Source organism: Anabrus simplex, chromosome 7 (genome assembly GCF_040414725.1).
Source record: "Anabrus simplex isolate iqAnaSimp1 chromosome 7, ASM4041472v1, whole genome shotgun sequence".
NCBI lineage: Eukaryota > Metazoa > Arthropoda > Insecta > Orthoptera > Tettigoniidae > Anabrus > Anabrus simplex.
In genome coordinates, this window is record NC_090271.1 from 339816154 (window position 1) to 339835218 (window position 19065).

Genomic DNA, 19065 nt, shown 5'->3' on the forward strand with positions numbered 1-19065 from the left:
TAGTAGCGATGGGCATTCCGAATGAAAACTATCGAATTATTCGATAGTCTCAAACTACCGTTTCATTCGATTGTTTTCAACAACATTCGATGTTTCATTCGGTCTATATGATACTGAATTATCCTGCAGTAGTTGCTCTCACTTCGCTCAAAACGATAGTACGTAAGTCAAATGTAACGGAAACGATAGGAACCAATGCAATAGTATTACGGTCTAGGAGAGCAACTATCGCGCCCGTATTTTAAACATTATCCAATGATGGTCCGTAAATATTATTCCCTCCATTACAAAAAAAAAACCCTGTCCAGCAGAATTCTGGATGAAACACAAATCTGCCATGGAACTCTTATACACATTGTCACAGAAATATCTCACAGTTCCTGCAACATCTGTTCCAGCAGAAAGAATATTTTTGAAAGCTGGCCAGATGAGTGAAAGAAGAAACAGGCTGAAAGCAAAATATTTAGATCTTTTCATTTTCCTGAACAAAAATCTTTGATTATAGGAAGACAGTGGTAGCCTAAGTGTCTGATTAATTATACTCCAGTTTGATATGTTGTTTTAGTTATCCTAACCTGTTCTATGTGCACAGAATGAAAACATTTGATCTAGCTACTTTATGTACTTTTTACCACGACATATTATTAGTGACTGCACATATAAATGCTTATTGCTCTATTACATGTGTGTTTCATTTAGTTCGCGGTTTGGTTGTATTTTTTCATGTTAAAATGCAGTTTTTAAAATATAATGTAAGTATCTGAAAATCTACGACAGCTTTGAAGAGAGCTATGTTTAACGGCTGTTTGCACATGTATATTGTTTGACATGATACCAGTTAAATAAATAAAAATGTATTTTACTGTACTTCCTCCTACGAAGAGAGATTGCCTAACCTAAAACTGACCAAGTGCACTATTAAATATTTCATATTAAAATAAGTAGGCCTACGTGGTCCCAGTGTCCATAATGTTAATGAGTATTCTATAAATTGTTCCTAATGATTAGCACAGATCTTGTGGGAGCCGAAATTGCAAGGATCAGAGTAAATATAAGACCGTGCACTGTAACAAGCGTGCATATTGCAGTAATTAGTAACTACCGTAACGAATGTCAGCAATTCGGAAACCGAATGAAAACTATCGAATAAAAACATTCGGTTGTGCTCCTGGACTATCGTTTAACAATCGATAGCAGGAAACATTCGATATGCCCATCACTAGCTTATAGATAGGTGCAAATACTCTTTTTGTGCAATCTGAAGGTACCTTACCAACTCTTCATGTTAATCTTATTATTCTATGAAGCCATTTCATCCCTGCCTTCCCACTATACTTCACCATTTCAGGTCTAATTTCATCTATTCCTGCTGCTTTATGACAATGGAGTTTAATTACGACCTTTTCTACTTCCTCAAGCGTAATTTCACCAACATAATTTTCCTCCGCATGAGCTCTGTTGTTCGCGACACCACCATGAAGATTTCCTTTCACGTTGAGAAGATTTTTGAAATATTCCCTCCACCTGTCCAGTGATTCCCTGGGTACTCTTATGAGTTCACCTTAATGACCGAAAACACTGTTCATTTCCTTTTTCTCTCCCTTCATAAGATTCTTTATTACTGTGCAGAAACCTTCTTCTTCGTCTTCGTCTTCTTCTTCTTCTTCTTCTTCTTCTTCTTCTTCTTCTTCTTCTTCTTCTTCTTCTTCTTCTTCTTCTTCTTCTTCTTCTTCTCCTCCTCCTCCTCCTCCTCCTCCTCCTCCTCCTCCTCCTCCTCCTCCTCCTCCTCCTCCTCCTCCTCCTCCTCCTCCTCCTTCTTCCACCCATTCTCTTTCTATATCCTGAACCTGCTTATTGTCCACTGTTCAGAACTTCCTACTAATTATATCCATCTACTTCTGCCTAATTTCCTCGTCCTGGAGATTTTCTATCCTTATTCGCTTACAGACAGATTTCACTTTCTCTATTCTAGGCCTAGAGATACTTCGTTCACTACAGATCAGACAGTGGTTGGTTTCATCGAAAAATCCACGAAAAACACATACATCCCCAACAGATTTCCTGAATTCGAAATCTGTTAAGATATAGTCTATTATGGATCTGGTACCCCTAGCCTTCCATGTGTAGCAGTGAATAGCCTTATGCTTGAAGAATATATTTGTAACTTCTAAACCCATACCAGTGCAGAAGTCCAGCAAACGCTTCCCATTCCCATTAGCTTCCATATCTTCCCCACATTTACCAATCACCCTTTCGTATCCTTCAGTTCTATTCCTAACTCTCACACTGAAATCGCTCATTAGTACTATCCTAACTTTGCTGTTGACCCTGACCACAATGTCACTCAATGCTTCATAATACTTGTCAACTTCATCCTCATCTGCACCCTCACATGGTGAATACACGGACACAATTCTCGTCCTAATTCCTCCAACTGCCAAATCTATCCACATCATTCACTCATTTACATGTCTAACAGAAACTATGTTGCGTGCAATGGTATTCCTGATAAAGAGCCCTACCACAGACTCTGCCCTTCCCTTTCTAACACCCGTCAAGTACACTTTATAATCTCCTATCTCTTCCTCGTTATCTCCCCTTACCCGAATATCACTTACTCCTAGCACATCCAGATGCATCCTCTTTGCTGACTCAGCCAGTTCTACCTTCTTTCTTCCATAAGCCCCATTAATATTGATAGCTCCCCATTGAGTTCCATTTCGTTCGCCAAGTTGTTTCCAAGGTGTCCCTCACCTATCAAATGGGAGTGGGACTCCGTTACTCCCATAGGTCCGAGGCTTGCTTAAAATGTTCTGAGCTCGGTAAATTCATGAAGCAGGATGCTAGCCTACTTACACATAGTCCAAAGTGAGGATCTCTCCTCTAACGGGTTAGGGACCACCGGTGGATTGTATAGCCCTAACTGCCTGAGCACAAGCAAGGCCATGGCTCAGAATATGTCTGAGTTGCTCACTCCCAATCCATAGCAACTGGTATCCCGACTCTCAGGACCACTGACTAGACCACTCAGCCGTTGCTCATAGTTCACGAACTAGGACGTGACTACAGTAACCCACACCATGAACCATCTTAAAGTATGACCTAGAAATTTAATACTACTTCTTACTTCAGATATAAGTAAACCAAACCAAACCAAACCCTATGGCACTACATCCCTGACGGGCCTTGGCCTACCGAGCAACCATCTGCAGATTATGAGGTGATGCATGATCAGCGTGACGAATCCTCTCGGCCGTTATTCTTCATTTTCTAGACCAGGGTTGCCATCTCACCATCAGAATGCGCCTCAGTTATAATCACATAGGCTGAGTAGACCTCGAACCAACCCTCAGGTTCAGGTAAAAATCCCCGACCTGGCCGGAAATCAAACCCAGGGTTTCCGAGCAAAAGGCAAGAACGCTACCCCTAGACCACAGGTTCGACTCGGTTATACACTACCTGATCAAAAGTATTAGGACACCACTATGTAATGCGGAACTGAACCGTAGATGTCACAAGGGGAGGACCTGCCAGAATAAAAGGAGGCAAGCAGTGTTTTGTTGTCGGTAGAGAAGCAGCAAAAACAGAATGGGTCAGTCAAGAGAGCTCAGTGACTTCGTATGTGGACTACTCATTGGATGTGACCAGAGTAACAAATCCATGAGGGACATTTTTCAACCCTTCTAAAGCTGCCCAGGTTGGCTGTTGGTGATGTGATCGTGAAGTGGAAACGTGAAGGAACAACCACAGCTAAACCAAGACCAGACAGACCTCATTTCATGATAGAGGGACTGTCGAGCATTGTGGAGGGAGTATGTAAAAAATCTGAAGAAATCAGCGGAAGGAATCAATCCTTGAATTGTGAAGTGCTACCAGCAGTCCAGCCAGCACAACGCCTGTGCGTCAGGATTTTAAAAGATTGGGGTGCAATAGTCGAGCTGATGCTCATAAGTCAGTGCTAAGTGACGCTTGAACAACGCCACTGGAAAGTGGATGACTGGAAACTAGTTATTTGAAGCAATGAATGGCAATCTGATATGGGTTTGTTTGGGTTTGGCGAATGCCTGGAGAACATTACATGCATAGTGCCAACAGTGAAGTATGGAGGTGGTGTTATGGTATGGGGGTGTTTTGCATGGTTAAGGTGTGGTCCATTTATTGAGCTCGAGAAATGGAATGATATAAACACATTTCAAGCCTTTGTGTACTGCATACAGTAGAGGACCAGTTCAGAGATGAAGACTGTTTGCATGACAATGCATCCTGTCATAAAGCTCATCTGTGAGGCAATGGTTTCCTGAAATTGACTGGCCTGAACCCAACGGAACCCATTCCATAGACACCTCATTCAAATTGCCCTCAGCAGAGTTAAAGCTGTCATAAAGGTGAAGGGTGGATCCACCCCATATTAATGTCTAATAACAGGGAACGTGACACGGGTGAAGTCTAAATGAAATTTCAGATAGGTGTCTGGATACTTCTGATCAGGTAGTGCAAATACTGTTTGTAAATTTAAATTACATCAGATGTTTCTTTCTTCCTTTTTTTTTTTTTTTTTTTTTTTTTTTCCCTTCATTAAAGTACAGCTTGGTGTGAAAGTGGGAAACCATAGAAAACCATCTTCGGAGCTGCCGACAGTGGGGTTTAAACCTACGATCTACCAAACGCAAACTTATCTTAATACTGGCCTCCATATTTATTACTGGAACAGTTACTATAATTAAAAGTAAACCACATGAATAAGATAGCCAAGATTGTTTTTGCCGGCCCCGCAGTGTAGGGTTAGTGTGCCTGCCTCCTACCTAGAGCCCCAGGTTAGGGATTTTTACCAGCATCTGAGGGCTGGTTCGAGGTCCACTCAGCCTATGTAATTACAATTGAGGAGCTATCTGACGGTGAGATAGCAGCCCTGGTCTAGAAAGCCACAAATAACGGCCGAGAGGATCATCGTGATGACCACACGACACCTCGTAATCTGAAGGCCTTTGGGCTGAGCAGCGGTCGCTTGGTAGGCTATGGTCCTTCGGGGCTGTTGCGCCATGGTGTTTGTTTGGTTTGGTATTAATGTTTTTATTTATTTTTAACAAAATTGAAACATTACACAATAATCCCTGGCAGTTCTATGGAGTAGTGAAAATAAATATAAACAAAAATAATAGTTCGAATCTAAATATGATTGGATTGAAACATTATATATCAAATGCTAGTATTATGTGAATTCATTTATTTTCAATTGGTCCCCGATTTCCTAAACCCTTACGATTGTAACCATTTGGGATAATTTCCTTGACAATTAAAACAGTACCGGTATCAAAGAGGTATTTCTTGTAAGATTATATCACTTAATACATCTTGAAACAACACAATGCTTACATACATACATACATACATACATACATAATCATTATAGACTGTTATGCCTTTCAGCGTTCAGTCTGCAAGCCTCTGAGAATTTACTAAACGTTGCCACAATCCTCGATTTGCAACTAGTGTTGTGGCCTCATTTAGTTCTATAACTCTTATCTTTAAATCGTTAGAAACCGAGTCTAACCATCATCGTCTTAGCCTCCCTCTACTTCTCTTACCCTCCATAACAGAGTCTACTATTCTCCTAGGTAACCTATCCTCCCCCATTCGCCTCACATGACCCCACCACCGAAGCCGGTTTATGCGTACAGCTTCATCCATCGAGTTCATTCCTAAATTAGCCTTTATCTCCTCATTCCCTCCTGCCATTGTTCCCACCTGTTTGTACCAGCAATCAGTCTTGCTACTTTCATGTCTGTTACTTCTAACTTATGAATAAGATATCCTGAGTCCACCCAGCTTTCGCTCCCGTAAAGCAAAGTTGGTCTGAAAACAGAAAGATGTAAAGATAGTTTCGTATGGGAGCTGACTTCCTTCTTACAGAATACTGTTGATCGCAACTGCGAGCTCACTGCATTAGCTTTACTACACCTTGATTCAATCTCTCTTACTATATTACCATCCTGGGAGAACACACAACCTAAATACTTGAAATTATTGACCTGTTCTAGCTTTGTATCACCAATCTGACATTCGATTCTGTTGAATTTCTTACCTACTGACATCAATTTAGTCTTCGAGAGGCTAATTTTCATACCATACTCATTGCACCTATTTTCAAGTTCCAAGATATTAGACTGCAGACTTTCGGCACAATCTGCCATTAAGACCAAGTCGTCAGCATAGGCCTAACTGCTTACTACATTTCCACCTAACTGAATCCCACCCTGCCATTTTATACCTTTCAGCAGATGATCCATGTAAACTACAAACAGCAAAGGTGAAAGATTACAGCCTTGTCTAACTCCTGTAAGTACCCTGAACCAAGAAGTCATTCTACATTCAATTCTCACTGAAGCCCAATTGTCAACACAAATGCCTTTGATTGATTTTAATAATCTACCTTTAATTCCATAGTCCCCCAGTATGGCGAACATCTTTTCCCTCGGTACCCTGTCATATGCTTTCTCTAGATCAACGAAACATAAACACAAATGCCCATTCCTCTTGTAGTATTTTTCAATTACCTGGCGCATACTGAAAATCTGATCCTGACAGCCTCTCTGTGGTCTGAAACCACACTGGTTTTCATCCAACTTCCTCTCAACGACTGATCGCACCCTCCCTTCCAGGATGCCAGTGAATACTTTGCCTGGTATACTAATCAATGAGATACCTCGATAGTTGTTGCAATCTTTCCTGTTTCCTTGCTTATAGATAGGTGCAATTACTGCTTTTGTCCAATCTGAAGGTACCTTACCAACACTCCACGCTAATTTTACTACTCTATGAAGCCATTTCATCCCTGCCTTCCCACTGTACTTCACCATTTCAGGTCTAATTTCATCTATTCCTGCTGCCTTATGACAATGGAGTTTATTTACTATCCTTTCCACTTCCTCAAGCATAATTTCACCAACATCGTTTTCCTCCTCCCCATGAGCTTGGCTGTTTGGATCACCACCATGATGATTTTCTTTTACATTGAGAAGATGTTCAAAATATTCCCTCCACCTCTCCAGTGATTCCCTGGGATCAATTATGAGTTCACCTGAAATACTCAAAACACTGTTCATTTCCTTTTTCCCTCCCTTCCTAAGATTCTTTATTACTGTCCAGAAAGGTTTCCCTGCTGCTTGACCTAGCCTTTCCAGGTTATTACCAAAATCTTCCCATGACTTCTTTTTGGATTCAACAACTATTTGTTTCGCTCTGTTTCTTTCATCTACGTACCAATCCCTGTCTGCCTGGGCCCTTGTTTGGAGCCATTTCTTATAAGCCTTCTTTTTACGTTTACAGGCTGCTCTCACTTCATCATTTCACCAAGATGTTTGCCTTTTCCCATCTTTACACACAGTTGTTCCTAGGCATTCCCTTGCTGTTTCTATTACAGCATCCCTGTATGCCACCCATTCACTTTCTATATCCTGAACCTGCTTACTGTCTACTGTTCGAAACGTCTCACTAATCATATCCATGTACTTCTAATTTCCTCGTCCTGGACATTTTCTACCCTTATTCGTTTGCAGACAGATTTCACTTTCTCTACCCTAGGCCTAGAGATACTTAGTTCACTACAGATCAGATAGTGGTCTGCATCATCAAAAAATCCCCAAAAAACTCGTACATTCCTAAAAGATTTCCTGAATTCGAAGTCTGTTAAGATATAGTCTATTATGGATCTGGTACCCCTAGCCTCCCATGTGTAGCGGTGAATAGCCTTATGCTTGAAGAATGTATTCGTAACAGCTAAACCCATAATAGCACAGAAGTCCAGTAAACGCTTCCCATTCCCATTAGCTTCCATATCTTCCCCACATTTACCAATCACCCTTTCGTATCCTTCAGTTCTTTTCCCAACTCTCGCATTGAAATCGCCCATTAGCACTATTCTATCCTTGCTGTTCACCCTGACCACGATGTCACTCAATGCTTCATAAAACTTGTCAACTTCCTCCTCATCTGCACCCTCACATGGTGAATACACGGACACAATTCTTGTCCTAATTCCTCCCACTGACAAATCTACCCACATCATTCGGTCATTTACGTGCCTAACAGAAACTATGTTGCGTGCAATGGTATTCCTGATAAAGAGCCCTACCCCAGACTCTGCCCTTCCCTTTCTAACACCCGTCAAGTACACTTTATAATCTCCTATCTCTTGTCTGTGTTAAAGTTTTGCTATATCTGTATTATCTCAATTGAGACATTTAATTTCTGGCAAAATGTATAGAAATATCCAGTGAATTCACAGAAGAGTCAATCACATTAAAAAAATGTCTAGGTTACTACAAAACTGTTGACATTTTCAATATGACCAGATCTTTTCCTGCAAGAATCACATATTTTCACCAATGGAGGCAGGCATTATTAATTTGAAAAGCATGTACAATTACAAATCAATACTAACCAGCTTAAGAGGAGTGGTCTGAATAAGGACCGTTTCAGTAAGCTGCGCATCAGGTGGTTCCGACACATACACTCCTTTCCTCGCCAAGGCTTGGATGATTCCCCAGTGATTAAGATTGTGGTAGTTAGGATCTGAGTATATGTTACCCAGACCCAAGCAATAAAGTTCTGCATTGGCCAGAGAATGCACAATCTGGGGCTTGAGGTGCTCCTGATCCTGCACATCAAATACAAACAATCCATAGGTAAAGTGAAATATAAACAAGATATTAGAGGATAAATTTATATACTCAGTTAATTTACCAAATTTCTAATGGAGTTGTTAAATACTACAACAAATAATGGAAAGGAAATGAGAAAATTACAAGAATAATTTAGTATAAAATGAAATTATAATAAGAGTTAAAACCATAAGCATAGCACACAAAACCAAAATTAAGTAAAAAGAAAAGTGCAGAATGGAAATGGTACAAAGGACACACAGACAGATAAGAAACACCACACAGATGCTGACCTAGTGTCAGTCCAGACAAAATACTGCCACCATACCATGTAGTATCTCCGTTTGGCCCTCGCTCACTATGGCGAGACAGAGAGAATCCAAATGAAAGAAAGTAAAGTCCTACAAAATATCCTCGATCCACATCAAAATTCTAAGGGGCAATACTGTCTGAGTGAAATGCTCTCACTTGTTATGTTTTACAGTCATTTTTCTGGAATGCCTAAGACCAAAAATATCACACAGAATTATCAATCTCCTTCACGACTAGGAAAAGTACAACTCGCACTGAAGGAGAACATGCCCGAGGCCTATCCCTATTTTACAAGTCTTTGATAGCGTGCTCGATGACTCGTAACGAACTGACAAGTAATTATATTCCTGGCCATTTCCTATTCACTCGAGGGGAGAGAGATAGAGAGAGATGCAGCAGTAACTGAGAACATTTAGACTTATAATAATTTCAGGTAGAAAAAAAGAGTGTACTGCAATTTGCGTAATATTTTTGTTTGAAATTTTATCTTCACATTCCCTGAAATAATAATTTATTTTGTACAAAATATATAGCTGCGATGTGATTCAAACTCACGCCGTCAAAGTTTGCAGACAAGTACAGTGTCCACTCAGCCACCGGCCCGGTTGGATGTTTTGCAACTCTCCAGGTATGTAGGAGTTTCATTGCAATCGGGAAATATCAATTTTTCAAAAATTATTAGGTTACGGACCCGACGTGTTCAAGTAAAATTTGTTCACCTTTTAGTGTTCTATCATCTCCACTTGGTCCGAAGCAGATCCTGCGTTATGACATATGACCTCTTTTTCTTTAACGAAAGCATAATGACCTAAACCCTTACACATGAATTACTGCTGAGTGTCTCCCAACAGGTACATTGAAGCTCACTGAAATCAGTTGGATGCACGGTCTGGCCTCTCCTTCTGAGGCACTGGTTCAAGAATGAAGTAAGTTTAGACTTAGAAACACAGGCTAAAGAATTTTCTATGAGTACAGAACCTGGTAGCGTCCTATTTCTGAGATTTATTAACTAAGCACTACAATTACACATTTACATACGCACACACACGATTGCCGAGCTTACAAGTTACAGAAGTACACTTACACAGTTCGCGCTCTCTCTTAGTTTCTCATGTTCCATCTACAATGATACACACCACAGTCATCGATTATTTACACAACACTCACTCAGCCACTCAGCCACACTCGTTAGCGCTGTCGCGGTCCACAGCCTACACGTCAGTCTCGCAGGTCGGGATAGTATCCGCCGTTCACTCAATCCATCGAACCCCGTTCGCAGTCTGCACCCAGTGTTCCCTTTGCGCTTCTCCAGAACACCCAAGGTTCTTCTCCAGCAGCCGGCCTCAAGGGACTAACACACGACATCAGGGAAACAGGAACGAGTCCTCAGCTCCAACAGGTAATTTCCATCGTCCCATGCGGCGCGACCACGCATAGAAGAGAGAAGGGCCGGCCCAGCGCTTAAGTGTTGCTCGCGACTGGCGCGGTCAAACGCAAGGGGGGTGGGGCGATGGGTGATGAGCTCGGCCCGTAGCAAGTTGGCATGGCGGACGCTATAACCATTACACTGTCCCCTCAGTAAGGCTGCTCGTCCCGAGCTGCTCCACGATACTCTGCAAGACGGTTTGTTCGGTTGGCCACCACCTTCCCATGGGGGATCCGCTGGGTCCGGTCAACAGTGTCCTCGTCCCCGTTGATAACGATCAGCAAGTCCTCGCGTGGCAGCCGGATCTTCGGTGGTTTTCCTCTCGTCCACACCCGCGCCTACTTTCAGGGCTTAAGCGCCTTCGTAGTCCTCTGGTGCCTCCTGGAAGGGGGTGGGTCATGACGCTGGGCCTCCTTCCTCTCTGCCCACGCCATGGCCCGGTATACAGGGAACTGCGATGGGAGGCCGGGTGGCCCCTTGAGCAGTTGGCGCACACCGGCGCCTCCATAAGTGTAGTGCAGGCTGTGTAGTGGAAAAGATACTTTCCAATTTTATTATTTAGATGACCAATTAGACTGTGTGCACTCAGGAGAAATCCAGATAATACAATATTATAAAGCAGACTACTGCATCGCAAACTCCATTACTTGTTCTCACCTCCGTGAATAGCACTCAAGAATAACAGTAACGGAGGTGAGATCTTTCTCTTTGTTGAACTAACTGAAAACATTTGAGATTAGGAAATCTTACTTTATACAATGTATTACTTATGATTATAATTTGTAGTATAATTGAATTAGTCACAAAACTTTTCCTTCATTAGCATGCTTCGGAGGTGACAAAGTCCAATTACCAAATCTTCACTAGCACTTTCATATACCGAAAACAATATCTAGAAAAGCACATGCACAACTTGGCTTAAAGCACCTGACAAGATAGGCCTAGCTGCCAACAGGTGAGTAGGAAGCCCACAGTGCTATAAGTGGGGGTATTATTGAAGGTTTTTAACTTTTCACAGAGGTGAGTATTCACTTGGGGACAGGCATATTCAGTGCAAAAAGCCTTATTTACAAAATAATACAAATGTTCGTGAAGTCTCCTTAATCTTATTTCAACGCCAAAATGACCCTAAAACTAAAATCTATCAAATTATGAAATCATCAAAATGCCAAATCAGGTGTGGGGATATGACATACCGTGCTCTAAAATTTAACTGAAACCATGTGATCAAACACATCTCATATCAAACTAACTTACAATAATAATGTACAATTCACATAAACATATTTTACACCAGAAAACCAACTGGTACACAAATCTGTCCTTTTTTGGAGAATGACTCATTTAATACAGTTAATGTCACCCACTCACACAATAGTAATCACAACCAATATCATGAAAACTCAGCCACAATCATTGGGAATAAAGTGCCTGAATAAATAGGAAGAAGAAAATAAAATATAAAATAACAAGGAGAGGGTGTACAGCTAGCTGTATATTAATAATCTCAAAAAAAGAACCATACATAACCTTAAAAAATAGAGCAGAGCAATAATTGCAGTCATTAACAGTACCTCATGATCCCGGTAAAAAGGTTCCTTCAAGTTTTCTGGAACTCTGTTGTTGTAAGCTTTTGATAAAAGCCATTTGACTGAAGCCCGTTGTTTAGCCTGAAAAAAAAGAAGAAAAAAGCATAAAAAAAGTGTTTTATCATGTAATAATTTGCAAACTGTCAAACTGCATTTTAAACTGAAGATAATTTATAAATACACATTCTAGCAGCTGCATTAGAAAAACAAAAGTCATTACTAAATAATGATTCCATGGAAGTGAATCTGGTAGAAGAGGATATGCCTACACAGTCAAGAGAACAGTCTCACCAAGCTCGATAGCTGCAGTCACTTAAGTCCGGCCAGTTTGCAGTATGATATAGATGTTGATTCCCATAGGGAATCTGAAATATTTGTCCCGAATGAGTAAATTTATAATACCAATGCAAATGGTCCGTTATTGGACATTATAAATTTTCCAGCTAACTCATTCTTGGTTGCCAGAAGAATAAGTTAGCTGGAAAATTTATAATGTCCAATAACGGACCATTTACACTGGTATTATCAGTATCCAGTATTCGGGAGATAGTGGGTTCGAAGTCCTGAAGATGGTTTCCCGTGGTTTCCCCGTTTTCACACCAGGCAATGCTGGGGCTGTACCTTAATTAAGGCCATGGCTGCTTCCTTCCCACTCCTAGCCCTTTCCTGCCCCATTGTCGCCATAAGACCTATCTGCGCCAGTGCGACATAAAGCAACTTGGTACAGATGTTGATTCCCATAGGGAATCTGTAATATTTGTTCTGAATTAGTAAATTTACAATACCAATATAAATGGTATGTTATTGGACATTATAAATTTTCCAGCTAACTCATTCCTGGTTGCCAGTGTTTTTCCCCCGTGTGCTAGGCTGGGCTCCTCAGTTAGTACCTAGCACACCTACCAAGAGGCATGGCTAGTGCATACCGTGCAGGCCACTGTGTAGGCTAATTGTAGCTACCGGCAGTGCCAATGCACCATGAGAGACTGTCTCACTACTAAAAATCGATGCCTGCTTGGCCATCAGATGATACAGATGTTGATTCCCATAGGGAATCTGTAATATTTGTTACGAGTGAGTAAATTTATAATACCAATATAAATGCGTCTTGATAGGTGTGCTAGGAACCAACTGATGAGCCCAGCCTAGCAAACGGGGGCGAAACGCTGGCAACCAGGAATGAGTTAGCTGGAAAATTTATAATGTCCAATAACGGACCATTTATATTGGTATTGTAAAGCAACTTGTAAAGAAAAAAGAGAGAGAGACAGAGAAAGAGAGAGAACAGTCTGCTGAACAGAAGACTACAAAAAGAACAAAACTGTTCACTATATACTGGAGAAAAGTTTTCAGGAGCTGACAAGAAATACATGTAGAATTTGGACTAATGAGGGGGGAAGTAATCTATCTGAAGACGGCAGTATAGTGGAGTATATGGAGATTCTCCTCTTCCTCTTGTGTGTTTATGTTTGACCTTGCTTACTTGTTTTTCTACTGCTCTGTCTTCCAACAGTGTTTATCATATTGTATGTTCCTATTTATGTTACTACTTTTCCACATGACTTTTTACTTGTTTATTCCTTTGCATTACTTATATTGACCTGTTAGGTTTGTATTTGTACTTTACTCCTAGTCTTTTACCAACTGCATTCACCTTTATGTTTTTCCTCACTTTCCTTTTGCTGTCCTTATCCAGCTCTCTTCTAATACCATACACTTCCCACATGAAGAATGAAAATCTGTCAAGACGGCTTGTTGGGGACTAAGAAATAGAATTAATGAAGAGAGTGGTGGTGGTGGTGGTGGTGGTGGTGGTGGTGGTGGTGGTTTAAACAGGAAGTACAACTGGGCAGCCATCTCTGACAAACACAAATCAGAGGGGAAAATTGAAAGGGTCAGACAGTTTGAAAAATGAATGTACTGGCCAAAGAAAGACGAGGGCCACGAAGGGCATGCCTCCCTGCCATTCCCAAACCTAATACCGCCGAGGTCGGAACATACGAAGAGGTGAGCGAGGGAAGTCAGATAGGATAGGAGCCTGGCACAAGTAAGTGGAAACAATGCCACGACTCAGCTAAGGGCCCAGTGGTCACCAACACACGCTCCCAGGTTAAGAGAACCTAGCCCCCTTTCAGTCGCCTCATATGACACGTACAGGGCGACTAATGAAGAGAGAGCGCATCTATTCAAAGATGAGAAGATTGTCCTTGTTTTTTTTTGTGTTTTCTCGTTTATTCTTTTCTATTGCACCATCCTCCAATGTTGGCCTGTCACTGTCTTCTTACTATTTTGTTCGTTTCTATTAGTCAGTTTAAAGATATGAACTTCATTAATGTTTTTGTATTGAACTGAGATCAACGATAAGATATCTATTAGTCAACCCAGGAATTAGGTAAAACACACATCTCAATTTTAAAAGATGGTGTATTCGCCGAGTGGCGCAGACACTGGCTTCTCACTAGTCTGAATCCCAGCCAATGTTGGCCTGTCACTGTGTTTGTTCCTTTCTATTACTCAACTCAGGAATTACGTAAAGCAGACAACTGAATTAAAACAAGATGCTATATTCGCCAAGTGGCGCAGACACTGGCTTCTCACTTGGGTGACTGTAGTCTGAATCCCAGCCAATGCATGTGGGATTTTTAAATGAAAAGTCACATCCCTGGGGTTTTGATTCCACGTTAAACTCGAGGTCGCATTGTCTACAAGCTTGCTTGAATTTTAAAATGATCAAAATCGACAACAATATTACAACAAGAACTAACCTAAAATGTTCTGCGGACACACTCTAAAGAAAAACATGCTTACGGAGTGAAAAAGCAAGCTACGAGTATCATGATCATAGCCCTGCAGCCTTGAGTTTTACAAAGGTTCCAAACTATAAGGAGATTATTTGTTTCAAAAACCCTACATCCTTACACAATGACTTACCGAGGTTTGTAACCTCATTGCTTTGTCCCACAGAACAGCAATAACCAGTTACCATCAATAGTAGTCTATACTGTTACATAAGAAGTGAAAAACAAGATGATGGACTTGCCTCTTTGTAACAATACCAACCCAACCAACTTCACAGTACTGTACACGCAACTTCTGTTGGACACTGGCTTTAAAGAGAAGCGGAGACAGGAGAAGCTCAATCAGAGTGAAACAAATGGAGAAGTAGTAAAATTGAGCTCAGCCTGAACAATGTTTCATTGATAGAGGCACGTTGCTTTCTACATAAAAATGAACAGATTAACAGAAAGACAGAATGATATAGAAATGAAAAGCAATAGAGAAAATTGGTAGAAGTGTGGTGCTACAGATATTTGTGCCTGTCTTTGTGGTCCCCCATAATAATACAAACAGATAAAGATATTAGATATAGGACCTTGCAATAAGTTTAGGAACAGTCCTACAAGATTGAATATCAGCTTTTGTCACTATACCTCCATCAGTAGCCATAACGCAAAGTATCCATGCAATAGTGCTTTCAATATGGAGTTTTTCAGAGTAAACCAAATGTCTCTTTGATCACTCAGCTAAAATCCAGCAGCCTTTAAAGAGAACATTTTCCTGACCTATGATGTGTCAAATTTAGGTCAATGAATCTTGTGTACAGGTGTTCACAGGGTGTAGTTTCTGAGACCACATCATGACAAGAAATAGATAAGTTGTGCCATGTGGATTGATTTCATTTATTACAAGGAATAAAGGAAAGAAAATCATTGGAAGTAACCTGCTTGTCATTTTGTTAATCTCAAATCTCCAAGGTAAAAAGGTTATTTTTCAGTAAGATAATGCACCGGCAGGCATTTGTGTGTTCGGATGAGTACTAAACCATTCTAGTTCTATTGTGTTACCTTTCAGTATATATAAGACCAGCTGTAGCGACACCCCTCACATAAGTGGGCATACTCGCTTCCTTGCTCTCTATAGCTTTTTACAGGGCCTTTTTTACCCCTCTATAAAAGAAAGTCACGTATCAGGTTAATATTTAAAAAATACTGACAGATGTACAAAGCCAGAAAGATCTCCATAGCAACTTTCTTTACATTCTTCATGGCTAGTTATCAGTTCTTCGTCTTGGGTTTTCAAATGACAACCACAGATATTAGGCATAGAATTTCAAGGATAATTTAATAAAAACCACCTATTCAATACTTTCCACGTTTAATGTGGTTTAAAACTACACGAATTTATGTAAACTTATCAGGTCAAGTACATGTTTCACCCATTATTTTGGGCATCTTCAGCCTGTAGACAACCTTTAGGTCAAGGTTTGGGACCTTTTTAAACAATATATACAAATATTAATGATCTCTTAAGACTAACACGCCTGGATAATAATTTAAAAAATGTGAACTAACAATAACTGTGGGTAACTTAAGTTAATGGTGGTATAAAACATTACATTTTTTTTGTCAGACCTTTTCTATCTTACATACATACATAATCATTATAGACTGTTATTCCTTTCAGCGTTCAGTCTGCAAGCCTCTGAGAATTTACTAAAAGTCGCCACAATCCTCGATTTGCAACTAGTGTTGTGGCCTCATTTAGTTCTATACCTCTTATCTTTAAATCATTAGAAACAAAGTCTAAACATCGTCGTCTTGGTCTCCCTCTACTTCTCTTACCCTCCATAACAGAGTCCAATATTCTCCTAGGTAACCTATCCTCCTCCATTCGCCTCACATGGCCCCACCACTGAAGCCGGTTTATGCGTACAGCTTCAACCATAGAGTTCATTCCTAAATTAGCCTTTATCTCCTCATTCCGAGTTCCCTCCTGCCATTGCTCCCACCTGTTTGTACCAGCAATCATTCTTGCTACTTTCATGTCTGTTACTTCTAACTTATGAATAAGATATCCTGAGTCCACCCAGCTTTCACTCCCGAAAAGCAAAGTTGATCTGAAAACAGACCGATGTAAAGATAGTTTCGTCTGGGAGCTGACTTCCTTCTTACAGAATACTGCTGATCGCAACTGCGAGCTCACTGCATTAGCTTTACTACACCTTGATTCAACCTCTCTTACTATATTACCATTCTGGGAAAACACACAACCTAAATACTTGAAATTATCGACCTGTTCTAGCTTTGTATCACCAATCTGGCATTCAATTCTGTTGAATTTCCTACCTACTGACATCAATTTAGTCTTCGAGAGGCTAATTTTTATACCATACTCATTGCACCTATTCTCAAGTTCCAAGATGTTAGACTGCAGGCTTTCGGCACAGTCTACCATTAAGACCAAGTCGTCAGCATAGGCCAAACTGCTTATTACATTTCCACCTAACTGAATCCCTCCCTGCCATTTTATACCTTTCAGTATATGATCCATGTAAACTACAAACACCAAAGGTGAAAGATTACAGCTTTGTCTAACTCCTGTAAGTACCCTGAACCAAGAAGTCATTCTACCATCAATTCTCACTGAAGCCCAATTGTCAACATAAATGCCTTTGATTGATTTTAATAATCTACCTTTAATTCCATAGTCCCCCAGTATGGCGAACATCTTTTCCCTCGGTACCCTGTCATATGCTTTCTCTAGATCAACGAAACATAAACACAACTGCCCATTCCTCTCGTAGTATTTTTCAATTACCTGGCGCATACTGAAAATCTGATCCTGACAGCCTCTCTGTGGTCTGAAACCACACTGGTTTTCATCAAACTTCCTCTCAACGACTGATCGCACCCTCCTTTCCAACATGCCAGTGAATACTTTGCCTGGTATACTAATCAATGAGATACCTCGATAGTTATTGCAATCCTTCCTGTTCCCTTGCTTATAGATAGGTGCAATTACTGCTTTTGTCCAATCTGAAGGTACCTTACCAACACTCCACGCTAATTTTACTACCCTATGAAGCCATTTCATCCCTGCCTTCCCACTATCACCATTTCAGGTCTAATTTCATCTATTCCTGTTGCCTTACGACAATGGAGTTTATTTACTATCCTTTCCACTTCCTTAAGCATAATTTCACCAACATCATTTTCCTCCTCCCCATGAGCTTGGCTGTTTGCAACACCACCATGATGATTTTCTTTTACATTGAGAAGATGTTCAAAATATTCCCTCCACCTCTCCAGTGATTCCCTGGGATCTATTATGAGTTCACCTGAATTACTCAAAACACTGTTCATTTCCTTTTTCCCTCCCTTCCTAAGATTCTTTATTACTGTCCAGAAAGGTTTCCCTGCTGCTTGACCTAGCCTTTCCAGGTTATTACCAAAATCTTCCCATGACTTCTTTTTGGATTCAACAACTATTTGTTTCGCTCTGTTTCTTTCATCTACGAACCAATCCCTGTCTGCCTCAGCCCTTGTTTGCAGCCATTTCTGATAAGCCTTCTTTTTACGTTTACAGGCTGCTCTCACTTCATCATTCCACCAAGATGTTTGCCTTTTCCCATCTTTACATACAGTTGTTCCTAGGCATTCCCTTGCTGTTTCTATTACAGCATCCCTGTATGCCACCCATTCACTTTCTATATCCTGAACCTGCTTACTGTCTACTGTTCGAAACGTCTCACTAATCATATCCATGTACTTCTAATTTCCTCGTCCTGGAGATTTTCTACCCTTATTCGTTTGCAGACAGATTTCACTTTCTCTACCCTTGGCCTAGAGATACTTAGTTCAGTACAGATCAGATAGTGGTCTGCATCATCGAAAAATCCCCAAAAAACTCGTACATTTCTAAAAGATTTCCTGAATTCAAAGTCTGTTAAGATATAGTCTATTATGGATCTGGTACCCCTAGCCTCCCTTGTGTGGCGGTGAATAGCCTTATGCTTGAAGAATGTATTGGTAAGTGCTAAACCCATACTAGCACAGAAGTCCAGTAAACGCTTCCCATTCCCATTAGCTTCCATATCTTCCCCACATTTACCAATCACCCTTTCGTATCCTTCAGTTCTATTCCCAACTCTAGCATTGAAATTGCCCATTAGCACTATTCTATCCTTGCTGTTGACCCTGACCACGATGTCACTCAATACTTCATAAAACTTGTCAACTTCCTCCTCATCTGCACCCTCACATGGTGAATACACGGACACAATTCTTGTCCTAATTCC

The 19065-nt window shown here is 40.7% G+C and overlaps 1 protein-coding gene across 1 annotated transcript in view; it reads right to left on the bottom strand.

The window, feature by feature from the left end:
* Patronin (calmodulin-regulated spectrin-associated protein patronin) overlaps positions 1 to 19065 on the bottom strand; it is a 760252-nt gene that overhangs the window by 571251 nt on the left and 169936 nt on the right. The window contains exons 2-3 of the mRNA XM_067151814.2: positions 11973 to 12068; positions 8441 to 8656 (exon numbers count right to left, since the gene is read on the bottom strand). Of these exons, the coding sequence (XP_067007915.2) occupies positions 8441 to 8656; positions 11973 to 12068 (312 nt within the window). The remainder of the gene's footprint in view (positions 1 to 8440; positions 8657 to 11972; positions 12069 to 19065) is intronic.